At 41.2% G+C, this 26,432-nt stretch overlaps 1 protein-coding gene and 2 non-coding genes across 3 annotated transcripts in view; 2 read left to right on the top strand and 1 right to left on the bottom strand.

Moving 5' to 3' along the window:
* LOC124633123 (dynein axonemal heavy chain 3) overlaps positions 1–26,057 on the bottom strand; it is a 53,788-nt gene extending 27,731 nt beyond the window's left edge. Inside the window, exons 1-32 of the mRNA XM_047168221.1 lie at positions 25,859–26,057; positions 21,569–21,682; positions 20,891–21,091; positions 20,447–20,588; positions 20,172–20,310; positions 19,510–19,685; positions 18,758–18,961; positions 18,192–18,428; positions 17,557–17,644; positions 17,111–17,318; positions 16,617–16,831; positions 16,035–16,225; positions 15,097–15,281; positions 14,384–14,646; positions 13,839–13,996; positions 13,097–13,289; positions 12,411–12,637; positions 11,766–11,943; positions 11,097–11,359; positions 10,627–10,828; positions 10,042–10,212; positions 9,388–9,535; positions 6,881–7,079; positions 6,336–6,504; positions 5,770–5,963; positions 5,239–5,367; positions 4,537–4,738; positions 3,996–4,148; positions 3,433–3,656; positions 2,807–2,975; positions 1,116–1,221; positions 337–506 (exon numbers count right to left, since the gene is read on the bottom strand). Coding sequence (XP_047024177.1) covers positions 337–506; positions 1,116–1,221; positions 2,807–2,975; positions 3,433–3,656; positions 3,996–4,148; positions 4,537–4,738; positions 5,239–5,367; positions 5,770–5,963; positions 6,336–6,504; positions 6,881–7,079; positions 9,388–9,535; positions 10,042–10,212; positions 10,627–10,828; positions 11,097–11,359; positions 11,766–11,943; positions 12,411–12,637; positions 13,097–13,289; positions 13,839–13,996; positions 14,384–14,646; positions 15,097–15,281; positions 16,035–16,225; positions 16,617–16,831; positions 17,111–17,318; positions 17,557–17,644; positions 18,192–18,428; positions 18,758–18,961; positions 19,510–19,685; positions 20,172–20,310; positions 20,447–20,588; positions 20,891–21,091; positions 21,569–21,682; positions 25,859–26,057 — 5,817 coding nt within the window. The remainder of the gene's footprint in view (positions 1–336; positions 507–1,115; positions 1,222–2,806; positions 2,976–3,432; positions 3,657–3,995; positions 4,149–4,536; positions 4,739–5,238; positions 5,368–5,769; positions 5,964–6,335; positions 6,505–6,880; positions 7,080–9,387; positions 9,536–10,041; positions 10,213–10,626; positions 10,829–11,096; positions 11,360–11,765; positions 11,944–12,410; positions 12,638–13,096; positions 13,290–13,838; positions 13,997–14,383; positions 14,647–15,096; positions 15,282–16,034; positions 16,226–16,616; positions 16,832–17,110; positions 17,319–17,556; positions 17,645–18,191; positions 18,429–18,757; positions 18,962–19,509; positions 19,686–20,171; positions 20,311–20,446; positions 20,589–20,890; positions 21,092–21,568; positions 21,683–25,858) is intronic.
* On the top strand, positions 21,908–22,024 carry LOC124633586. The gene has a single exon (XR_006984757.1). It is a non-coding gene; the product is annotated as a U5 spliceosomal RNA (small nuclear RNA).
* Positions 25,604–25,720, top strand: LOC124633587. Its single transcript, XR_006984758.1, has one exon. It is a non-coding gene; the product is annotated as a U5 spliceosomal RNA (small nuclear RNA).
* Positions 26,058–26,432: the final 375 nt, after the last annotated feature.

Here is a 26,432-nt window from a genome sequence, read left to right as displayed (position 1 = left end):
GAAAAATGTATACGGAGTATATAAAAATTATCAACATTATCCGAGTTCTTTATCAAGACTGTCAGCGAATATCTCGTATGATATTTGCATCATGAGCATTAAGGCCGCTATTCGACTTGAGAACTTTTGCGAGCGGTGACGTCAACATCGTAACTGCGCAGAGTCTGTCACAAAGAAAACTTATAAATACAAAAAAAAACATCTTAATCGAATACCAGGAAGTAGGTCAAATTAATATTCTAACATTTTCTTAAACACATCAAGAAAGTCATCAAGTGCAGCTAATATAAGCGTGTTAAAAGTAAATAGAGGGAAATCGATTAAAATACAACTAACATCGAACTGATGAATTTCGCCAACTCTAACGAAGGAGGTGCACTTGAGCTGCAGGAAGTCGAGGATGGGCTGCACCAGCCAGTCGATCAGCTCCTGGATCAGCTCGAACTGCTCCGGGATCAGCTTCTTGGTCAAGTACGCGTTGTATGAGTTCAGGAATGCTCGCCAACCTGAGGGAGAGAACAAAATTATTGTAATGGAAATAAAAAAAAACATCGATTTGCTTGTGTTTCTAGAGAACTACAGCAAAACGCCGCATCCGAATACAATCTATATCTTCATTGATAAAAGAGCTACATAATACAAAAACATTTAGTTTTTCCTCATAATCGTAGGTACCTACGATCAGGCCAACAAAGTATTCAGCCATGTTAAAAATATATGTACAGATCACAAACTTACTATTAAGGGTCCGTTCAGACAGACCGGCTCGGAGAGAAGAGCAAATTCTAAACACGTTGAAAATCGGGTACTTAGTATTCGTAGTAAGGTTTATTTTTGGATGTGCACTTCTTTTGTCAATAAGAATGCTCGAAGGCGCTCGGTGTGAAATAATAAGAGGAGCCGACCGGCTCCGATCGCGTACGTTTTCTTGACGTTTGACGTTTCTTTAATGCTCGCGCAGCCGATCGGCTCCGGTCTGTGTGAAAAGAAAAATGCGCGCCGATGCTCTCCGAGCCGGTCTGTTTGAACGGACCCTAAGTGGTTTGTAACTTGGTTCATAACCAAATACAATTTTAGCAGTATCTAAAATGTTTTTCAAATTACAAGCTACATACCTAACATCTCAGGCTCCATGTAGATCATCCCGCAGCGTGACACGGTCGCCGGGGACGCGAACTCCAAGTCGGCCGCCTCGAAGATCAGATTCATTTTGTTTGTCATCTGTGAATAAACATTTTATAAGGAGAATTCTCTCTGTCAGAGACTCTTTGGCAGTCGAGTTATGGGTAGTCAGAAGTCATAAAATTAATTTTTATACAGAATTTTGCCCAGTTCTGCAATATCTACATGTTTTGTACGAACGAACGAACGCGAACGAGAGGAATATATTTTTGCAGATATATACCTAAATACCATATAAACCTAAGATGGACCAAAAAAAAATCTAATATCGATTATTTAAACTTTCAGAAATTACAAAAGACAGCTCCCTTCACCACATCTTGGGTTTTGGCTGGGAAGAAGAGGCGCAACAAACTCCCTAGCAACATACATGTCTATCCATAGGTTAGAACAGTAGTTCCCAAACTTATTTTTCTCGTGGACCACTTTCAAAATTTTACTGGTTTCGGTGGACCCCCTGCTGCTACATTTCTACCACATTCTTAAAGTCGCCAAAAAATAAAAATTGTGTCACTTCTGAGTTCTGTTCCTATATTCCGATATGTAAAATAAAAACGAAAAATGGTGGTGGTAAGAAAAAAATATTAAGGTAATATAGGTTCAGGTCATAATTTTAATTAATGGGAAGGATGTATCTGATGGAGTGTCAGCAAACGATCAATGTTTGACTTTATTTTTGTGAGCAATAACCGCAAATCCCCCCGCTCTGTGATGTTTAATTTGCTCCTTTTTTTTGTTAAGAGGTTTGTAACGGCACTAAAACTCCTTTCGACAAGGTATGACGAGGGAAAAGCTATTAAAAATTTCCTTGCGATTTCCCACAGTCCAGGATATTTTTCGGGTATATCTGCTTGCAGCCAAAATGTTGGGTAGCCTTTTCTAAATTTCACCTTCAGCTCCTCTTGTAATACAACATTGGCCACTTCCGTTTCATCAAATGGATTTATGATCCATGGTGGTATATCCATCGTCAGTATATCTTCAAACCTGGTTTTGAAGTCATCATGCAGGGCACTTAAATGTTGACTGTAGGTATGGATATCCTCATCAATACATTCTACCTGCGACAAGTTTGGAAATTGAGAGAATTCGCGCCGACTAATGTTTTGCTTCATACAATTTCCCAAGAAAAGCAGAAATTATCCCCTTTGTTTTTATTAAATTCAGGCTGTCCCCTTGTAACTGCAAGTTAATATCATTAAATTTTTTAAACAAATCTGTCAAATACGCAATGTCTGCTTTGAATTTGATCAAGTTTTCTTTTAAATCTGTACACGTACTGTGCGCTTTGCAAGTCTGTACACGAAATTGTACGTAATATCGAATACGCAAGTTTGGACAAGTAACAGTCGCTTGCCTTATTAAAATATTATCTGCTTAGATAGGTACTTAAAACAATGTAGGTAGGCCCTTATAAAAACTATGCTTACATTTTTGCTCTTTACTATCAAAAGCAGATAAATTTTCGTGGACCCCCATTAACATCTTATGGACCCCCATTTTTTGTTCACGCCTACGTAGACCCCCAGCAAGTCTCCCGTGGACCCCTGGGGGTCCACCTGGACCACTTTGGGAATCACTGGGTTAGAAGAACCTTTCAACAATATTTTATATATAAACATACCTGTATGATCTCCCCGCTCATGAGGCAGAGCTTCTTGTTGTCATCGAGCACGGTGTTCATGTTCTCTATCCACACGGCGTCCACGGGCCCGTCGAACAGGATCCACTTGCGGTCCCGGGTGATCGACATCGCGTACTCGCGGAATGCTATCGCTAGTACGCCGTCTGACCTGCGCAAATGTTAATAAGGCTTATAATGAAGTCCCAGTGGGCAGGGGCTGCGGGATTGTTTGAAAGAGTTACTGCGGCCCTAGTACATAAAGGGCTTAAGAAGGAACATGATGGGACTTAGTTAGTAAGAGTCGGACACTTCCTCCACTTCCTGATGATTTCGCATAAAAAAGGTTATGACTTTAATAGACCCATTTCGTCTGAAATAAGGGGGATATTTCGAATGCATACTTTGTTAAATTAAACTACATTTCACTTTTTTCTGTGATACCCTGCAAAGATCTTTGCATTTCTTCAAAGGTGCGTAGAGTTCATTTGACAAGCTGAGAGAAAATGTCAGAAGATCCACATTTAAATGAATAAATAAATTTCGCGGTGACTACTAGCACACTCATTCACAGCAAATCGATTTACTTCCACGCGACGATTCTAACGACCACTATTCATAAAACATACCACTCATGTGAAGCAGGATCGAAGCAGCCGTACAGCTGTCCCATGGTGATGGCCTTAGGGTTGAGGATCCTGTAGATGGCTCCGAACTCCTTGTGCCGGGGAGGGGGCTTGGTCAGCTGGAGGGTTCGCAGAGCCTCGGCAAGGGACTGGTAGGCTTGAGTCTTGCCGCCCATCGGCTGGCCTACTATCATGAACCCGTGACGGACCAGCATCATCTCGTAGATCTGCAAGTTAATAGTGAAAAAGTTGAGAGATCTGGAGTGGTCATAAAGTCAGAGTTTGAGGAAAGCTAGAAGAAATTGTTCCTATTTTTTAGAGAACTGATTAAATGCGAGCGCATTAGTGGCATATTTTATGGCAACATCGGAATTCGCAATTTAAATTACGATAAGATTTCTGGAGTAAACATACAATTTGGATTACTTGTCGAGGGCAAGTGTACCTGCGAGCTTTCATGTAAAGAGTTTTATAAATCTTTTCATTCATATACAAACGTGTGCGACTTTATTCAGACGAGAGACTGGTATAAAGGCAGGAGGATGATGAGACTGTGTAGTTCTGACCTGTATGATCTTCTCGAGGTACCACTCGGTGGCCTGCAGGTTGCGCTTGTCGAGCTCGCGCAGGATGCAGCGCGTGAGCTCGGCGCGGTCGGGCTGCGGGATCTCCACGCCCGGGAACAGGTCCGAGTAGATGCCCGCGAACAGCGGTACGTCCTGGAACACCACGGGATAGGTTTGTATAGCCAAGTTAATTGTAAATCGTAATATCGCTCGAGTCGCTGTGCAAAAAATACTTGTACCCGGAATTTAGTTGCGAGCCACCACAAAGTTTAGCGGGACATATACTTACGAGCCCAATGCATTTTTCCAACAGCGAGAACGTGTTTAGAAGTCTTTTATGCACCAAAGAAAATTATATATCTAATTATTATAATAAGTAACTTATATTTTTTATTTAACCTATGATGTAAAATTTTTGGGAAAATATAATGTATGATTTACAAGCAAATAACAAAGTGACTGACTAAATTACGTTATGTTTTTGAAAACTAAAATCAAAATTAACATTATTATATTTATCGATAAGTTACAAATACATTACCTGCGACAAGAACTTGGGCATATTGACGTCTATAATGGCCCTCAAGACGAGCTGCGACTCGTCCTTCTCCGGGTAGTTCTTCTTCAGGGCTCCGGAAGCCAGCAGGACAGACTTGACGGCTCGCATACCGTAGTCGTAATGGTTCTGTGAGGATAGCTGTTCCGAGCATAGCTTGTATGCTTGCACTATTTTACGTGCTAGACTGTAAGATTAGAAGGTAATAACTAAACAATTTGACGAGATAAAAAAAACATCAGCTTGAGTTGATTGGGCCATCTTGTTTGACAATAAATCTCGCCATTATACTTGTCGTCACAGAATACAATGAGAAGCAATACGCAGAAAACATTAAGGTATAGATAAGGTAAAAATATCAAGCGGGTGACGAAGGAGGGGGGGAGGGCATGGGTGACATGTGCTGGGAATTTAATTGAATTGACCCCAAAGTTGAGTTTTTTAAAATGTCTAGTGGCAAAGAATATTAACACAAATGGCCCAGTTTACCCCCGTAGAATTATAAGTTAGCCTCATTCTGACAAATAATGATGACATCCTACTACCCGATTATCGCTGTTCCCATATCATGTAAGGAGATCAGCCAGCTGCGCAGTACATATTATAGTGCACTAGAATTTGCGCAGTAACATAATTTCCATTTGTCAAGTAATAGTTAACATAAGAAATGAACTTCGTAACACTCACGGTCCCGCATTAACGAATCCGTTGGAGTAGAGCGTGATCTCGCCGATCATGGCGTAGTCGGGCACCATCATGGCGACAGTTCTGAACAGCACCTTCAAGTTGTCAGGCAGCTCCGTACGACCTGCGTACCTGGAGATAATCGTAATAGGCGTGACGAAAAAATATTAACTCTAATTAGTCCGCATTTTAGATTGGCAACAAAATATTAAATAATTACTAAGATATAAGGCAATAAAGATTGAGAGTGTGGGCTTATTTATTTATTTAGGCACACCAACAACTTATTTACAAATGGGCTCGTGTCGTGTAAAATGTGTAACTACTTAAAAGTGACACAAAATTATTCGATATGGATTTTTTGTCTTAACTGTAGGATTATTTAAAAAAAAATGTATTGAAACCACATATTGAAAATGATTGAATGGCATAAAAATTACATCAAACACCAGGTGAGCAAGAAGTGAGAAACCACCGAATTCCTTTTGAACTACATGATCACAGACGCAAATACTAAAACAAAGTCACAATTACCCAGGATTCATAGTAATAAACACAGAACAGGTAGGATTGAGGCTGATCTCCGTGCCCTCGAAGACGAAGCGCTTCTCCCGGCGCAGGATGGCGAGCTGGATGGAGAGGATCTGCTGCGCCACCACGGATAGCACTTCCAGCTCGATGCGGTTGAACTCGTCGAAGCATGCCCATGCGCCGGACTGGGCTAGACCCTGTGTGGAAGGTTCCAGAATATTTCTCTGAGCCTTCGATAAACTCGGTCAATTTTTTTGCTTTGAAAATAGTGCGACGACCTTTATTTATAAAGAAGTTTAATCTAGCAAAATAAACATTTTGAATGTTGGAAACTAATACACTTTTTAACATGACAGGCTAGTTTTCAACTAAGTATATTCCGTGGGAGCTACTCCGCGCACCCGGATTAAAAGTAGCCTATAGTCTTGCTCGAAAAATATGCTAAGTAAGTATCTAACAATGTATTTTTTTGTCAAATGGGTTTTCCCAAGATAAGCGTTTTCAAGCAAAGGAACAAACTCTCTGTAACATTACATAGTATAGATTCCTATGAAACTCCAAAAACCTACCTTGAAGAACTTGCCCAGCGCCTTATAATCAAGGCCATCAGAACAGTTGAAGACGACGCACTTCTTGGCGACGGCCTTGGCCAAGTCTTTGGTGGTCTCCGTCTTACCCGTGCCGGCCGGACCCTCGGGTGCACCGCCCAGGTTCAGCTTTAGTGCACTCATTAGGGTCCTAGAACAGTCAAAAGTTGGCCTAGTGGGTAAAGTAAAGAGCCAATCTCTCAAGTATGAGTGTAAGTTGGCAAGTACCAATACAACTTGACTAAGTTTGTATGTACTTTCTAAGTAAATCTTGGACACCAAAGACTGTGTTTCGGATGCCACGTTTAACTGTAGGTCCCGACGATCATTGAACGTCGGCAAATCAAGCTACTTCAATCTTAATAAATTTCTGTAACCATGACAATGGTTTTGTGGGGCTTAGCTTTTAATTTATGTACTTACCTTTATAATCTGTAATAATATGTGGACCTTATATTTTCAAATATTTGACGCTTTCGTGTATGTTTTGTGTTTTGATTATTTGAGCTTGATGTGTTAGTACTTACCTAAAGCAGCGATCAGTAAGCGGCGTAGCAACAAGCCGGCCAGTGTTACCGAGGTACTCGAACCCGTACTCCACGTCCGTAGTGATCATGGAGCAGACCATCTTCTCGCCGCGCCAGTAGTACCGCAGCTGAGAGATCCAGTTGAAGTCCGTGATGTCTACCACGTTACGCTCTAGTAACTCTTCTTGGATGGACCGACCTGGGAGTCAAGTATGGCGTTAAACATGTATCAACTTTGTGACGCAGTTCAGTAAAAAAAATCGGTTGTCTGTAAAGTCAGTATAGGAACGAGGATTTACTTGATAAAGCCTTTTTCACCGTGACGTTCCCGACAGAATATCTCAAGGCGGTATCGAAATATAAGACGTCATCACGTCAAAAATGGCCATCTTTGCTTTGGAGTAGAGAATCAGTTGGCTAGCTTACAAGAACATTCGGCACAACCTAGCCGAGCGGTGACCTAATGGTATTCAGGTCAGCGTATCGTTCATAAGCTTATAAGTCAGTGGACTGCCACGTACTGGGGTGCAGAACCAATCAAAACGCAATAACGAAGGGGCCAATGATATTCAAAATTTCACTAAAAAGTCATGATGAAGCAATCATGCCGCTAATGATAAATATGTTGCAACATTTCACCGTGCACGTCGAGCACGATGAGCGCCTCCACAGTGATGCGGTTGCCTGTCTCTGTGCACGTGGCAGTGCAGCAGTGAGCCTTGTTGCTAGCTACACAAGGGCGACATTACCGTGCACGTCGAGCACGATGAGCGCCTCCACAGTGATGCGGTTGCCTGTCTCTGTGCACGTGGCAGTGCAGCAGTGAGCCTTGTTGCTAGCTACACAAGGGCGACATTACCGTGCACGTCGAGCACGATGAGCGCCTCCACAGTGATGCGGTTGCCTGTCTCTGTGCACGTGGCAGTGCAGCAGTGAGCCTTGTTGCTAGCTACACAAGGGCGACATTACCGTGCACGTCGAGCACGATGAGCGCCTCCACAGTGATGCGGTTGCCTGTCTCTGTGCACGTGGCAGTGCAGCAGTGAGCCTTGTTGCTAGCTACACAAGGGCGACATTACCGTGCACGTCGAGCACGATGAGCGCCTCCACAGTGATGCGGTTGCCTGTCTCTGTGCACGTGGCAGTGCAGCAGTGAGCCTTGTTGCTAGCTACACAAGGGCGACATTACCGTGCACGTCGAGCACGATGAGCGCCTCCACAGTGATGCGGTTGCCTGTCTCTGTGCACGTGGCAGTGCAGCAGTGAGCCTTGTTGCTAGCTACACAAGGGCGACATTACCGTGCACGTCGAGCACGATGAGCGCCTCCACAGTGATGCGGTTGCCTGTCTCTGTGCACGTGGCAGTGCAGCAGTGAGCCTTGTTGCTAGCTACACAAGGGCGACATTACCGTGCACGTCGAGCACGATGAGCGCCTCCACAGTGATGCGGTTGCCTGTCTCTGTGCACGTGGCAGTGCAGCAGTGAGCCTTGTTGCTAGCTACACAAGGGCGACATTACCGTGCACGTCGAGCACGATGAGCGCCTCCACAGTGATGCGGTTGCCTGTCTCTGTGCACGTGGCAGTGCAGCAGTGAGCCTTGTTGCTAGCTACACAAGGGCGACATTACCGTGCACGTCGAGCACAAGAGCGCCTCCACAGTGATGCGGTTGCCTGTCTCTGTGCACGTGGCAGTGCAGCAGTGAGCCTTGTTGCTAGCTACACAAGGGCGACATTACCGTGCACGTCGAGCACAAGAGCGCCTCCACAGTGATGCGGTTGCCTGTCTCTGTGCACGTGGCAGTGCAGCAGTGAGCCTTGTTGCTAGCTACACAAGGGCGACATTACCGTGCACGTCGAGCACGATGAGCGCCTCCACAGTGATGCGGTTGCCTGTCTCTGTGCACGTGGCAGTGCAGCAGTGAGCCTTGTTGCTAGCTACACAAGGGCGACATTACCGTGCACGTCGAGCACGATGAGCGCCTCCACAGTGATGCGGTTGCCTGTCTCTGTGCACGTGGCAGTGCAGCAGTGAGCCTTGTTGCTAGCTACACAAGGGCGACATTACCGTGCACGTCGAGCACGATGAGCGCCTCCACAGTGATGCGGTTGCCTGTCTCTGTGCACGTGGCAGTGCAGCAGTGAGCCTTGTTGCTAGCTACACAAGGGCGACATTACCGTGCACGTCGAGCACGATGAGCGCCTCCACAGTGATGCGGTTGCCTGTCTCTGTGCACGTGGCAGTGCAGCAGTGAGCCTTGTTGCTAGCTACACAAGGGCGACATTACCGTGCACGTCGAGCACGATGAGCGCCTCCACAGTGATGCGGTTGCCTGTCTCTGTGCACGTGGCAGTGCAGCAGTGAGCCTTGTTGCTAGCTACACAAGGGCGACATTACCGTGCACGTCGAGCACGATGAGCGCCTCCACAGTGATGCGGTTGCCTGTCTCTGTGCACGTGGCAGTGCAGCAGTGAGCCTTGTTGCTAGCTACACAAGGGCGACATTACCGTGCACGTCGAGCACGATGAGCGCCTCCACAGTGATGCGGTTGCCGGGCTTGAGGTCCCCCTGCACGAGGTACACCAGCCCCGTGATCTGTGCTGTGCTGCGCTCGATCAGCTCCGGCAGGGTCTGCGTCTCTATCGCTTCTATCGTCTAGAGAAAATTGACATTAATAAATTAAACAATTTGTTATTTGTAAAACTTCTGGATGAAGCTTCTAAGATTGAAAAATATCAACGTTTCGTCTCAAAACGGCTCAATCTCATATCACACAGGAGGTTTAAACGTAACACAGTTTATTAACACAGGAGAACTTGTAAGGAATTTTTAATACAACTTACTGGTTAACTTTAGCGATGCGATACTTAAAAGAAACATCAGTAACGGCCGTTCCCAATATTCTATCTATCCGTCATTTTGCTTACTAAAGTCAGGAATTTGACATTACTTATTGTCATCATGATCACCCTGCCCTTATCCCAATTTTATTTGTGGTCAGTACAGCATTTTTTTCTCCTTCCATACTCCTCCTATCAGCTGTCATCTCGCAAGTAACATTCTTTCTAACCTACTATGTATTACGTGTATGGGACTAATATCAAAATTATATCATTATACATATAGATAAATAAAATATTGTGTAACGCCGTAAGACGTACCTCCAAGGTATACTCGACGCAGGAGCCCGACTGCACGATCTGGCCCGGCCAGATGAGCACCCAGTCCTCACGCTTGGTGGTCGCGTAGCTGGTGATGGCCTCGTTGGCCACGTCGCGGAGACTCACTATCATCTGGTGCTCTAGCTGCTGGAGCCAGCGTTCTACCATACCCTGAGGATCATGGAAATTAGGTTAAGGAACTGGAAAAAAGACTTTCAGTCAATCATATTTCTTATTGGACATGTAACAGAAACAAGATTATTAGATCACTTTTTTACGTACTCTAACTATGTTACTTGGGAAGAGTGTAGGTTTCCAACAGTGAAATAATTTGTATGAATTGAGTTTTTCGAGTTTATCCATTACAAACAAACACTTTGACTTTGACTTTGACACAAAAATATTTTTTTCCTCTTTATAATATTAGTTAGATTACAAAGCTTAATTGTGCTTTTTTAGACCCTCCTAAGATTTAAACAATTATTATCGTTTAACGAGGAAGGCCATAGTGGACTTGTTTTTATTCGGGTACGCGAAGTAGTTCGCATTATACGAATGCGGAAAGTAATATTTAAGAATTCTCACCTTAGCGTCAGCAGGCTGTATAGAAGACGAAAGCTTGACAACCTCGCCTTCTGCCGAGGACATGCCGACGATCTCCTTGATATAGTTGAACTCCAGCGTGTAGATGCCCTCGAAGCACTTCTTGAGGTGAGGCTGGACGCGCATCGGGTCCTTCGTCTCTGATAGGATTTCTAGTAGCTCGTCGTTGGATAGGAAGAAGAATCTGAAATTAAAGTATTGCTTACAGACCCAGTCTATATCTGAATTTTTGCCAACTTCCCAAATTAACCTCATGATTGTACAGTGTCGAGATCATGATAATTTTCAACTATCATTGGGCACGTTTAGACTCCTAAAAGCCATTTTTATTACCGTACAACCATCATTGTGCATATTTAGACCACTTAAAGCCATTTTTTCACTCAAGCTATCACTAAAAAGCTAGATAAGTCTTTCCATATGTATTTATCGACTTGAAGATAGTCACACACCTGGGGAAGAACAGTCTCTTCTTCTCCAAATAATCGTTCAATCCTCTCTGGATATCCTCCAACAACGCATTATTGAACTTCAAGGATTTCAGCAGTCCAGGATAGTCAGTAGCCTCGAGCACCATGGGTTCTTTCATGGTGGCTGCCATGATGGTCCTCCACTCCTTGTCCACGTCGCGGAAGTTCCGGGCTTCGGTTGGCATTTGACGCATTATGTCTTCAGATGAGAAGATGGGTTCCAGGTACATCCAGGTGGCTTGGCACTGGGGAAATGAAATTGTGTGAATATTTGACAGTTTTGTGTTGAAAGTTAACTTTACTAGTCCCCGACGCAAAAAGGCTGGTTTTATAAGTTTTATCGCTTTGTCTGCCTGTGGCACCAAACCAATACTAAACAAATAAGAGATAAGCCAATTTGCATAAGGTTTTTCCAAAATTGAAAGCTGATTGGACATTTTGTAAACAGCAGCACGGATCAGACACGAACAGCAGATAAGTCGTGTTTGAACTCATGCCAATTCAAAGTTTCGTCTATTTTTCTTGCTTAAAAGCTGCCGAAGTACCACATATGTATAATATGTACCTCTATACTAAATTCATTAGCAATCCGTTTTTTAGATATACTATTTTGTACAATGGAAAGGTAATAATAATAATAGTGTTTGTTACCGTAAGCCACTGGTCGAGTATATCCTGCATGCTGATGAGCTTCTCCTCCCAGGCGATCATGTCGGCCTCGAAGGCCTTCACGTAGGGCGAGCCGCGCATGGTCTGCGACTTCAGGATGTGGTCGTCCAGCAGCTGCTGGATGTCGTCCAGACCTGTCAGGATGCCCACGCCCGTGTCCCTGGGGATAGTGGAAGGAGAGGATTTGGATAAGAGCGATAGAACTTTCTTGTAGGGTATGATAGGCGGGTCGTACCTATGGTATTTACAATATATAAAACAGTTTTGTGACTTTAATGTCTCGAAACGCTCAAATGATTTCATCAAATGTGGGATTTTTACCGTTTAATGTCTATGTAGTACCTTTAATTTTGATAAGTTGAAATAAGATTATTCGAATAAGGGCCGATTTTACAATCATTATTTAACTTCTATCTGATGAATAAATATGGCGGTTTGTCATTATTTTCTATACAAAAGCTGTCAAAACGGCAACCATATTATTTAGTAGGAAGTTATCTAACGATTGAACGATCAGCTCTGAGAGACCTACACATTCTCTCTGGAGTCATAAACGAATTTATTTTTTCTTATATTTTTACCCAACTGGCACAAAGGGGCATTTTTATCCACCTAAAAATCACTGACCTATAAGGTACGACCTCAAACTTGATGCCAATCCATTCATCCTTCATCTTGTTGAGCGCCTTCTCCAGCGCGTACTCCTTGGAGGCGTACTGCTCGATCTCCTCGAGCTGGGCGGCGTACACGTGGACGCCCTGCTCCACCATGTCCGCCAGGGTGGTGGTCGGCTCGTGGATCACCTCGGCGCCTATCAGATCGCTGATCTTAGCCCAGTGCCGGTCGCGCATACCCTGGGTAATACGTGGAGAGGGAAATAATTATTTGATTGATATTAATAATATATACTCGTATATGTTTAGAAAGACAGACTTTAGTATTACTTAAACGCGCTACAACTCATTTTTACCGTTAAACTTGTAATGAGATGACGGCAGAAAGATAGAAGAGTATGGAAGAAGAGCTGCGCTCATCCCAAATAAAATTGGGATAAGGGCAAAAAGATAATGATGATAATAATTTCTACAGTTTTGGCGATACCTATACAAAATATGCACAAAGATATTATCTATCTTGACTTATTTTCAGTTCCTAAAAGTCGTAGCGTAAATTAGCTATCTAGGAACAAGTTTCACGTTCTATAAAGCGCTTAAAATTATTATATTCCCATAAAAAAATATGAATGATTATGATAGAGCTACGAAATATACGTAGTATATAATATTATATAGTATGGTATATATAAAAATTACCTTATTACAAATAGCACACAAGACAGGCAGCAGCACTTTGAACTTGTCGAGCTTGTTCCGCACCATGTCAGCTATGCGCTTAGCTCCCGGGTAATCATACAGCTGTTTGCCCAACTTGTACAGAAGCTTCCACCAGGCTTCCACGTCTTCGGCTATCTGTTCCGCGTCTAAGCCCTGGAAGGGACCGTGGTACCTAAAGCAAAATATAGATTAGAAATGTATGTTTTGTTAGTGATACAGAATATTTGTGCTATTTTGGTCCCAAATCAGATGACTCCGAAAATTCTGAGACATTAATAAGCAGAACAATAAAGCTAAAACAATAAACCTATAAGGGTTCGTTTTTACATTTGGAGGATAAAAGAATCATAGTTTAATTACGACTTATTTTTAGTACTAACTCCCCTACCTATTCCTCTAACTATTCCCCGCGGTTCCACCTATCCGAGGAAATTACTTCACGCCTCCGGATATAAGTAAAACCCGTCTTTTATCTGCACATTTCATATGAATCAGCAGTTTATGCGTGACATCGCTACCAACACACTGATAGAAAGAAACTCACTTTTGCAATTGTTCATAAAGATTCACTGAGATTTAAATCGGTAAAATTTTGTAATGCCTACTTTTGCCGTGTCCTAACAGGGTCAATAACTGTATTATTATATCTTAATATCATCTACTATTATAACTATCTATTGTAACATTATGGAATACAAATGAATATATGAATATTATGTACCATTTCTCATATCCATCGTAGAAGTCATGCGAGGTGTGCCAGAGCTTGTGGAAGGGCTCGATGCCGGATATCATGGTCTGCAGGCTGTAGTACACCGACACCTCCTGGTCTAGTAATGTCTCCTCGTTGATTATATCTTCCGCTTCGCGCTTGTCTTCCTATTGAGGGAATATATGTGCAAAAGTGTTAAGAACGCTAATTACTGCTGTAAGTAATTTCTCGAAGGTTAATAGTCATCATCATTATAGGACATCTACTGCTGAACATAATAACCCATTGATATCCTAAAAGATCTGCTACCATCACTAAACCTATTTACCTTTGTAAAATCGCTTGAAACGTTGATTTAAATATGAATGTTGATGCCCCAAAGAGTCCATAATCTTACAACTATCTCAGCAACTTCCCAAAATCTGATTAAAACCCATAATTAGTAAATTCTATTAAAGAGATTATATATAACACTGCCGAAAGATCAACATGCATTTAACAATAGATTTTGAAACATGTACCTTAGGATTCTCACGAATGATTGGTCTACTTACCATTAAATTTCGGAATATACCATCGACTCTCTCCACCACATCTTTCAACAGATCCAAGTTCAACAGCGGCGGGTCGAACCGACGGAACAGCTCCAGATCTTTCTCGTGCTTCTTCAGCTTATCCTCGAAGATCGTCTTCCTGCTCCTCAACTTGTCTTCAGCCATGGACTTCTTCGTGTTGAGGGTCTTTAGCGTCAGGTCTATTGTTTCTTCCATGTCCAGCGGCCAAAGGAACACTCGGGTGTTCAGGTTTACGTCTTCAACTGGAAATGTTAGATGGGATAAAGCAGTTTTCGGCCTAGTTAAGTTTATCATGTGGCCTCACTGCGAGTTATAAAAGTAAAAGACAATAGCTTGAAAAACCTTTCGTATTATGCTCTGACGGAGTATCGCCACAAAATCAACGTAGCACCTAAAACTAACATACTTGTACGTTGCATCATCATCATCATCATGATCTCAGCCATAGGACGTCCACTGCTGAACATAGGCGTCCCTCTTAGATCTCCACAGATACCTATTGGAGGCAACCTGCATCCAGCGTCTTCCGGCGACCTTTATAAGGTCGTCTGTCCACCTTGTTGGTGGACGTCCTACGCTGCGCTTGCTAGTCCGTTGCAAGATGAATCAATTAAGAAATTAAGTCCAGCGTTGATTCCTCAAGTTTTTCTAAAGACCCATTCACAAGACCAGCTCATAGACATGTGACTTACAGGTCAAATGCGCATGCTGCATAAGGAACAGCACGTGTTCGGCAGTAGTCCTGGCCTTCTCCTTCAGGTCGAACATGGCGCTGTCGCGACAGTCCATGATGTAGTTGATCAGCTCCACCAGCTGGGCTGTCGTCTCCGGACTCTCGGACGCTCGGGCTGCCATCTCCTCATAGATGTTGCAGATGCTGGGTAAAGGATGAAGAATACAGTATAGTGTGATATTTTGTATCCGGTTTCATATTTTAGAAGCTAATGTGTTATTAGTATTACAGAAATTAGAAGTTTACGAGAGAAACAATGAGGATAATGGTGTTCACGGTCATAATAAGGCGATTACATTTGCTAAGATAAAAAAATTCTCTTAATATTTTGAGAAAGTATATGTTATTTTGTTCTGCTTAAATTCTATTGCCTTTCTTTTCTTCACAGTCTACAGAATTATCTTTCATACTTTTTTTCCTATTGCAGATCAGCTGTAAGACATTTCTTTTGAAATAAGCTATCCTTTTAAATAATATGATTTCTTTCATTTTCTCATATTTATTGTAAATAAATTGGTAAACAAATATAGAGGGTGTTTTAAAACTTAGAAATTTAGTAGGCACTCACCCTCGATTCCACTTCCTATTGACAGCGATGAAGTGGTCGACAATATGCTGTCTGAGCCCGTTGACGATGTCCCACAGAGCATCGTTGATGGTGCCACAGTCCAACATGATCATGTTGAGCAGGATGTTATTCTACCTTACCGTCTTGAAGACATAACACACTCACCCTCGGTTCCACTTCCTGTTAACAGCGATGAAGTGGTCGACAATATGCTGTCTGAGCCCGTTGACGATGTCCCACAGGGCGTCGTTGACGGGCCCGCAGTCCAACACGATCATGTTGAGCGGGATATCACACTACCTACCGTCTCGAAGACACAGTACACTCACCCTCGGTTCCACTTCCTGTTAACAGCGATGAAGTGGTCGACAATATGCTGTCTGAGCCCGTTGACGATGTCCCACAGGGCATCGTTGATGGGCCCGCAGTCCAACATGATCATGTTGAGGGGGATATCTCGACGGAGGAACAGGACCTCGTCGCGAAGCTTCTCGTACATGTAGATGCGGGCTGAGAAGTCCTGGGGAACGGGGAATGTGTGAGTGGAAATAGATCTATATCAGCATTTTGATATGACAGCCATTTCTAACACAAACATTTCCTTTGCTGACGGATATGGGATTCGGTAAGTGCCATTTATTGGTACCCAGTTAAAGCAATTGGGGCGCGGGACGGATGAAAGGACGATGTCAATTAGTGAAGAACGATGCCACACGCCAGATGACACAGGATTTAGTTACTATTTTAACTAGCTCCGTAATGCGAAAACGACCTAGGGCAATGCCATCATGAAACTAAACATTTGTATCACCACAATTTTGAAACCGATCGACAGATTTTCATACTGCAACAGATTTATTTTTATTCAGTTTCCATAGTAAAGACATTACTGAACAATATAAAATGTATACCTTGAGATAAGGCGGAGGTTCCTGCGACATGAACAACAGCAGGTCCTGCTTAGCCTCTCCATTAAGGATATAGAAGTACTCCTCGTAGCTGGCGAGGAAGGCCCGCGGGCCGGGCTTGTTGACCGACATCACGCGTAGAGACTCGGTCAGCACGTCCACCATATAGTGTTCATCGGGGAACACCGCCATCAGGTATGGAGACGGACGGAGGGAGTCTGACGAAAAAGAATTTTGCAAATCGGTCTTGTTTTTAATAAATATTTTTTATAAAACAAGATCGAATTGAGAACCTCCTGCTTTTTGGGAAGTCAGATCTCTGGTATTTGGTGTTAATTTACTTTATAAACTTTATTCTATACGGGACATTGGCATCCATAAACGAATTCCATCAGCTACCGATATTGAATGATTTGACGTTTTAAAAAGAGCGCTATTAAGTCATACTTATAGAGGCAAAATTCATCTTCTCGTGAGGAATTGATCAGTAAACTTACTAGGATACATAATCTTATCAATCGCCGGCAGATTGTGGGTAATGTTGATGATGGAGTGGAACCACTTGACGACGTAACCCTTGATGCTGTCGAGCGCAGGGTCGAAGGTGATGTGGTTTGTGCCGGGGTGGCCCAGCACCTTCACGCGCAGGATCGGACGCTTGATGAACAGGTAGTCGCGGTATGGACCCGTGAAGGCATTACCTTCCTGGAGGAGTTAAGGCATATAGATGTGGCAGAAATATAGGTGAAGTCTAGCTAAACAAAGAAGACCGAACTAAGATATAGAATCCGAAATAAATTAATAAAAATAATTCAGACGAAGTTAGCTGGCAATGTATAAAGCCTTTCATGGGAACTACTACGCACATCTAGATAAATAACCCAGACAAGCCAATATCCTTCCTCCCCCTTTCTTGAATTGAAAGTATGTAATAGGTACTTACAAAATAATAACACAAATGTTCAGCGAAATGAAGGACGCTCCTCTCCACCAAGTCTCGAATTTGATTCGACATCAGTGCACGGATGCATCTGTAAACACAAATTATTTGAACTGCCTAAACTGTTAGTGAAAATAGTATCATATCATATCATATCATTTATTGCATTCCATAATGTACATTTGGTGGAAAATATAAAATAATAGAGGTAGTCACAATTATGGACCCTGATGGGCACAGCAAAATAGTTAGAAGAGAGGAAGGCGTTTAATGTATAGTAGATAACTAGTCTCAGTAAGTCTAGGCTAGTGTAAGTCTAGATGCATACTAGAATATTCCCGCATCGACGTTGCAATTTCACGATCATTTTATAAATGTCCGCACATAATTCGCCTGTTTGCTAAAGCGAAGTACAGATGTAAAATTTGTGTGTGTCACAGTGTCGCACATCGTTGAAAAGCCACCTGTGTTACTATCCTTACCTAAAAAACTGCTCCACCTTAAAAGTGGATTCGCTCCTCTTCTTCGCCACATAGACAGACCAGTGGTGCCTCATCTTGATCATGGTGTCAGCCACATCAATGAGCCAGTTGTCCTCGAACTCGGCTTTAACTACTAAGATACTAGTGTTTCCTTACCTAAAGAACTGCTCCACCTTGAAAGTGGATTCGCTCCTCTTCTTTGCCACATACACAGACCAGTGGTGCCTCATCTTGATCATGGTGTCAGCCACATCAATGAGCCAGTTGTCCTCCAACTCGGCTCGCGTCTCCGCACAGAGCCGCTGTACATTGTCCGTGAACTCGGTGATGTATTGGGGGAAGGGGACCTCAGCTTGCATCTTCTTCATGTCCACTATGTACATGTTTTGGTATCTGTGAAGTTTGTGTGGTAAATTTCAATCGGTTCAAGTAGGTAGTAAATATTAAATGTGTCATGAAAATTAAGTAAGATATTACATAGACTGTGACAAACAATAAATGGATTTGATTTGATAGATGTTGGTAATTCATTTCATGTTGCGGGGTACCGCGGCTATAAATTGAACATCTTCGGTAGTTGTTCATTACTGATAAATTAGAAGTCAGAAACTCTGACAAACTAGCCTTACCAAAAGGGTATCGGGATGCTTGGATTTAGGGCCGAGAAGGTCAGATTGGCAGCTGACTATAGTAAAGTTGGCGGAATATGTAAGTTATGTCACCTCTCATGCCACATCCTCCTGAGCTCCAACAGCACCGGGTTCCCCAAATAATATCGATGGTACAAAGCCTCCTTAGCCTTAACGAAGGGGTAGTGCCAGGGCACCGGGGCTCGCACCACGTGTGCCGGCCATAACGGAGGGAGGAATGGAATGACGAGACGCTCGCGCTCGTCAGGGTCTTCTAAAATGTACTTAATGATGCATCTGGTAAAAACATGACATTGAATATCCTTGAGAAAGCATTATAATAAATTATTGGTTGTCAGACTTATGTTTCTGCTAAAATAGCTGTAGTGTTTAAGTAGTGCAAAAGTATGTAGATACTAACAACATAAAAATTAGAGGTCGATCAAGATACGTTTGCGAGAAATAAACTGCGATCTTCGGCGTGTGTATTTATCATATCATATCGTTTATTTCATTCCATAATGTACATTAGGTGGAGAATATAAAATTATTGTCACAATTATGGACCCTGATGGGAACAGCATTTTGCTAAGATTAAGTTAGTAGGGGTAGTATCCTTCTCCATGTGGGAGGAGACCTGTACCCAGCAGGGGGACGATAGAAAAAGGCTGTAACGTAAGTTGGTAGTAATAGTTAGAAGATTTACGAAAACTATATTATACGATAATGTCCTTACTTCCTCTTTTGAACCGACTTCCCAAAAAGGAGGTTCTCAATTCGTCGGGATCTTACCAATTAAACTTGCCTTCAGAAGACATAGTTTGGAGCATGATTCTTACTCTCACCTCTTCATAGCCATAACGAAGAACTCCCTAATATCGGCCTCGCTCTGCCTCACATTGGCCTGCCATGTGAGGCTGAGCATGCGTCTCTTGATGCCGACGGTCTGCTTGTCCACCTCCACCTTCGCGCGACGGTACAGTTCTACTGGGAACTCTGGTAGCTGGTGGCCGCGGATTGACTGGAAGATTTGAAAAAATGTCGATAATAAAGTTTAAATAGTTTTAAAAATAGCGATTAAGCAAGAAGAAAGAAGGGTAATTATATGTATTTTGTTATTTGCTAAAAACTTATTTCCACCCAGGTAAATACTTACGGGAAATAAATTCAAAAGAATAACAGATACAAACTTAAAACATTGATAACATATTTTTCTTTTTGCACCCAAGAATACATCAAATAAAATAAAACCCAAGGTTTGCATCTAACATCTTCTGATCTAAATTGTCCATCCAAACTCAGAATGGATATAGATCTACTTACATAATAATATAATAAAGAGGAAACATTTTTTCCCCTAACCGCTTCGAAACCACTGAACAGATTTGAAAAATTATTTCATTCTTCCCTAAGTATCACAGGCTATATTTTATAAAGGTAAGGAATTAAATGACGCAGATGAAACCGCGAGGAAACGGCTTTACAATATGGAATGGAGCAACTCTACCTTTTCCAAATAATAGTTGATCCTCTTCACGGCTCCGGGAGAGATGTGACGGTAGTGCTCCTCTTCAGTGATGGCCAACATCTCCGCCTTCTGCTGATCTGGGTCGCGAGGCAGCTCGAACTCTAACTTTGCTAACCGCCTGAGAAACGGCGGTATTAAAACATGTATTTTGTATGGTAATAATAGTTATTTGTTATATCAAAAGAGCACAAGGTAAAAATCTAAGCAAAACATCCAATTCAAAAGAACCCTAAGTCCTATATTGTTAAAGTTACTTTTTAAACGCCTCCTGTTCAGCTAGCTGAGCTGCTTCCTTCGCCAGTTTCCTCTTCTCAGCTCGTTTCTTTTTCGCTTCGGCCTCTGCAGCTTTTTTCCTGTCGTACTCACCCGATATCAAATCTTCTAGTCTTACTAAACCTGCGAAAAATCATAAAATATAAAAGTATTTTTTCCATGGGTATAAAAGTACTATAATAACATACTGTTGCCGAAATAGTGTGGACTGGTTTAACGGGCTTAAAATTGTAGGATTAAATAACGCACACATTTACAGGGAGGCTGTCTGTTAGATATTTTTTTATATATTTTTCTTACTTGAAGAAGGTGGAAATCATTCAATAAATAAAGCGAAAGCTAGTAAATTAATAAAATTGTGTCGACCACTAACAAAACATTTGACTCTTACACTTAAATGCTTTTACATAAGGCAATTCACTAACCTTTCTGCAAATCAAGCTTCCTTTTCTTCTCATCCTCGATAGCCCGGAGCCGTTCCTTCTCCCTGTCTGCCCAGGACTTGATGGGGGGGAACTGCATCTCGCCGTTGGGTCCTAGCGGTCCGTAGAGTTGAGGTGGAGGCTGCTTCTTAGGCGGCATGTTGATCAGACGTATTGTTTTTGTAGGCCTACTGTAGCAGTTACCTGAAGTGATTTATAATTGCATTTATATCCACGAAATAAAAAAGTCTGAAGTTCACGCAGATTTGTGATGTATTTCAACTATGTATTGATTAGTTGACATAATCTGAGAATCAAAGCAAAGTTAAACTTATCTAAACTTATATAATAAAGAGAAAACATTTTTAGGGTTCCGTACCCAAAGCGTAAAACGGGACCTTATGGTTTTCGCTCCTCTGTGTTCTGGATATAAGCTGTTACTAGCCACATTATTACGTGTTAGGAGTGTAGTTTATCAGCCTTGAATAAATTTGGAAATAGACCAGTTTACAAGATATACAGTTGGACCAGTAATACTTACTGGAGTACATGAGAACTAAAATTTTAAGCATTGTGAAGTTTTATATTGGAAATAAATATTTAGTTTAAAATCAAGACAAAAGTTGAAATTATGTTTATATAGGTAGTTTCTAAACAATGTAGCATTTAAAAAATATTTACCAATAGAATCTGAAGGTTTACAATGCATGTAGGAGTCTCGAAAGGGCACTCCCTTCGTCCAAGACTTGACCTGCATCAGCGGCAAATATTTACCACAGTGGCCATCATCTTCACCTGGAATACAACGACAATTTATATACATATGTAATTTATTAAATGATAAAATAAATTATCAGCACCATTCAATTGATATAACGCATTTTCATAATCATTTATAACACATTTTGTTAGTTCTCAAATTTTCAACTAGATGGCGCTGCACATTTACGTCACATTTCTGCATCGCGGTGTTAAGATTCTCGGCGGTTGAGTTGGGTGTGCTGTCAGCAGCAGTTTCGCTAACTCTGGTTTCCCTTCAAAACGCATAAATCTTTCGCCTTTTACTAAAGATTTCCGTGGAGGGGAACACTCAAATGAGTCTATTGCATTTTTGGAATGCTTCGCTTCGGCGAGGCTTATAATAACTGAAAATTAATTCTGTAACTATAGTTCGGCCACTCAGAGAATGCGTTCCTGACACGTCGCGATTGAACTGACGACGTAACTTTGCAATGGCGTTGCAGTTACGATAAAAATATTTTTGCTGGTTGTTTACCGTTTTAACAATTGAGGAGCATTAAAACAACATTATTATATCAATAATCAATGAATGTTATAATTTTGTGCCAAACTGACTGCCACACTCAGAGTCATTTAATGGTTACTTAAGTGGCTCCTTAGTATAGATTTAAAAAAGCTCACTCTCAGAGACACTTAATGATCCGTTACCATCCCTTAATGACAATTAAAGTTAAGTACAGCAAAACCTTTACTTAACTTTCTAATGATTGATTTTGACATTTATGTTTAAGGTTATAAAAGTAAATAAAATATTTTTAAAAGTCTCAGGAATAGAAGTGTTTTAACAATAAAGTAAAGATGAGTGATTTGCTTGACTTTATTGATTTTGTAGACTATATCAGAAGGTTTAGAGTAGTGGGGCCAAATAAGAAGCCCAGGAGGAGTAACATTAGAAGTCTATAGGAATATAAAAGGGTATTTATCACCAAATACAAATATAAATACACCGTTTTTATCACCAAATTCAACTGCACAAGAAAACTACAACAGAAGCCAAATAAAATATAATGTGGAATACTGTGGAAAGATGCTTTGGCATTTGGAAAAGAAGGTTTCATTGTCTCCAACTTGGCATGGGCATTAAGATGGATACAGTTGTGGCTGTTTATGTGCTTGTGCGACACTGCATAATATTTCTTTACAGGTTGATGATTTGGTTCCAAAGAACTGGGAATCTCCTCATATTGAGAAAGATGATGTTGTCCTGAGTGAAAGGCGTGAAAGCACAACCAACAGCAATGGATTTTTGGTGCGACAATCTATAGTTGATAGATTTTTCTCATAATATAATTTTTAATAAATAAAAATCCATAAAATAAGAGGAATACTTTTTTAATTGTTGAACAAGAGGCCAATTATGTAGTACAAAGTTTATTTGACTTCCTCGTTGATCTAGTGGTCGCAAGCGCGGCTGCTGTGCTCGAGGTCTCGGGTTCGATTCCCGGGTCGGGCCGAAATCGCTTTTTGGGTTTTCTTAAACTTTCACAAAGCAGCCCGTAGTCTGGAAGTTGTTGATTGATTCCTGATTGAACTCCTGTGTTATACTATCCCATGCTGCTTGTTTCTTGGCGACTGACTTGCCATCTGTTATTTAAGATTCCACGATTGGTCTCTTTTTAACTAATTGTGCTAACAAAGCTTTTTCGTCCGCCGTGAAATTAGCCACACGTTTGCGTGGGGCTCTTGTTCCTGAAGACTCCTAAAATGAAACAAGCACAAATTAAATTCTTCAAATACATATGTGCAGCTACTAATGTACATAGAAACGAAACTTACCATGATAATATGTTAAGATAAAGCTATTTATTTCAGAGCTTATCACACTTTTCCACACACTTTTCTTTCCTGACGGTTAACGTAACAAGAATTTTAAACGTAACCTTGACACTGAGAATACAATATTGACAGTGATACCAGAAAAAAGTTTCCATGTACTTTATATCATTTACATGAAAATAGGTGTTTTTACGTAAAAACGATCCCGAAATTAACAAATTCTTATTTCTATTGTTGATATACAAGGTTTTAATGTATTTAAATAACAGTTTTTGCTACTTAATAATTTCACATTTTAAGGTGCGGCTACACCTTTCGTTTATCGATAAGCATTATCAAAGACAATTTGACGATACTCTGCCCTACGAATACTTAAAGCTGTCATTAACTAATGAACCCTTAAATTTCGTCTCTGGGATGTATCGTTCATTAACAGATTTAATGATAATTAGTTAAGGACTCATTAAGACTAATTTAAGTATCCATTCTGAGTGTGGCAGTGAGTGTCAAATAACTTGGTAAACAATATTTTTCTAAATCTATACTGCGCTATTACAAGGTTATGTCAGCGGTTTATATTTTGTAGTGCTGTGCTAAAAATAACAGGCAAGTATCGTAATCTGTTCTTATACAGTTATAATATAAAATAACACGTTTTGATTTTCTTTTTAAGAATTGGAAAATAATGGACTATAAGACTTAATTATAACTTTTATGAAATATAAAAATAAAACTATGACCAAACCGCATTTTTATACTTAGATTAAAAATGGTAACCCCAAATGGCGTTATGGGCCGCCATTTTGTGACGCTAAAACAGTCGTCCGTTGTCGTTTCGTGCGCATAGACCACGTTTTTCAAGTGTTTTCGATCTGTTTTTATTTGATTACCCGGCTTTTGTTAGACCGAGATATCAGGATTGATTCTGTTATTGATAATAATATAATTATACATGTAGGCGAAGATGATGATGAAGACACCACCTCCTCAAGCAAATCGGAGTCTGATTAATATTCTGTTCGCACATTCAATTCAATGTACTTGTAACAAAGAATAAATAAAACAATTTTATTATATGAATATTACCTTTTTTTGGTTTCCACTTAAATAACTAAAATATAAAACAAATGATTCCGCCAATTTAAAACGAAAATAATCTTAAAATAATGCGGCGGTTCATTTTGAAGGAACGGTAACGAACTCAGTGTTATGTTGTGCCCATCACTATAGTCGTGACTAACTGATAGGTGTCAGGAACGCATTCTCTGAACGGCCGAAGTATAACGCAGATTAATCGCATCGCATACATTCCTTCACACATGGTTTGCAGATTGTCTTACCTCATGTTCATATCTTTATACGTGACACGATTTTTTTTTTCTTTCAAGAAATGATGATAATAATCATAAACATAACAATTCTGTAATCAGGATTATGTTTGAAGAGAAAATGTGCAGTCTGATATGAGCAAATAAATGTGGTGAAGCGCCTAGCCGTTGCTTCGTAGCAACACCTTTCCGACGGCCTATTAAGCTCGTAATTTTAAAGCAGGCACATTAATGCACGTTATGTTGTCACTTGTAATGTTAGCACCGAAATTATAGCCACTCCTTTGTTTGACTATTTCTACAGTTGCTTTATTCCTGCAAAACCTCATATTCCTCTACAAATGTATCGAATAAGTTATTTCAAGAATTGCTATCGATTGTAATTACTGCTATTTTGCAAGCGTTCTATAATATTTTATACATACCAAACCGTACATTTCAACCGTGATCTTCAAAGGCTTAATATTTGGTTATGGATGAACGTCCCATTGAAACAGCGTCCCATTGAAACAGACTACTTATGTAAGGAGCTAGTAATACTATTTCCGTTGTGCGTTTACCATTGTTAAACTGGTTATACTACATGTTTAAGATGACAAAAGTACCCCTTTATTGTTATAGCTATTGTTAGCGTCAGCCTTTGTGCCCTAATTTTATCCTACCATGAGGGTGCGTCAATCTCTCCGAAGGTCTTAAATAGTTGTTTCATTTTGATCCACTAGATGGCGCTTTACATTTACGTCACATTTCTACATCGCGGTGTTAAGATTCTCGGCGGTTGAGTTGGGTGTGCTGTCAGCAGCAGTTTCGCTAACTCTGGTTTCCTTTCAAAACGCATAAATCTTTCGCCTTTTACTAAAGATTTCCGTGGAGGGGAACACTCAAATGAGTCTATTGCATTTTTGGAATGCCTCGCTTCGGCGGGGCTTATAAACACTAAAATCAATATGACAAGACTTGTAACATAAATTTTTCGCCGTAATTTGTATCGAATTAAATATACTTTGTACAAAGCTAATTAGTCCCATGACTATTCAAATACATTAAAGTAAGTTTCTCAACTCACCATCAGGATACGTATTGGCCATAGCTTTGACCAGCACGCTGTCTTCCTCCAGCTCATCATCATAGCCAGCTCGACGAACATGAGGCATAGTCTTGCCGCCGCGGTCGGGAGGTATGAACCGCGACGGACAGGGTTTGGAGTCCTTTGGCGGTTTCGGCCGAGGACGCTTCTTTTTGCTGCTACTATCACCGCTTGCCATTTTGTTAGTTTATCACTGGGTGGGAAAAAGGCATTGGATCATTGTTGAAAGTGTATGAGAGTTAGTTTAGACACTTTGGCTTTATAAACCTCTTTCGTGCCGGTAAGTAGGTATTCTATAACAAACCCTCAGTACTCATCTACATCCGTTTAGACTGGAAGCCGACCCCAACATAATTGGGAAAAAGGGTCAGTGGGTCGTCTTAGGGGCGGAGTTAAGGCTCGGAGTATGATGAGGTTATATAAAAATTTGCAAGGAAAAATGCTTGCATAGAACTGTAACCTTTCTATGTATATACTGATAGATAATCTTCGCGCAATATTAACTTCAATTATTTTCTGTATTCACTCAAATTCACAATAAAAAGGGAATCTT

Source organism: Helicoverpa zea, chromosome 9 (genome assembly GCF_022581195.2).
Source record: "Helicoverpa zea isolate HzStark_Cry1AcR chromosome 9, ilHelZeax1.1, whole genome shotgun sequence".
In the NCBI taxonomy this organism is placed as follows: domain Eukaryota; kingdom Metazoa; phylum Arthropoda; class Insecta; order Lepidoptera; family Noctuidae; genus Helicoverpa; species Helicoverpa zea.
Note: the sequence above shows the minus strand (reverse complement) of the source record. Positions and strands in the feature narration are given on the sequence as shown.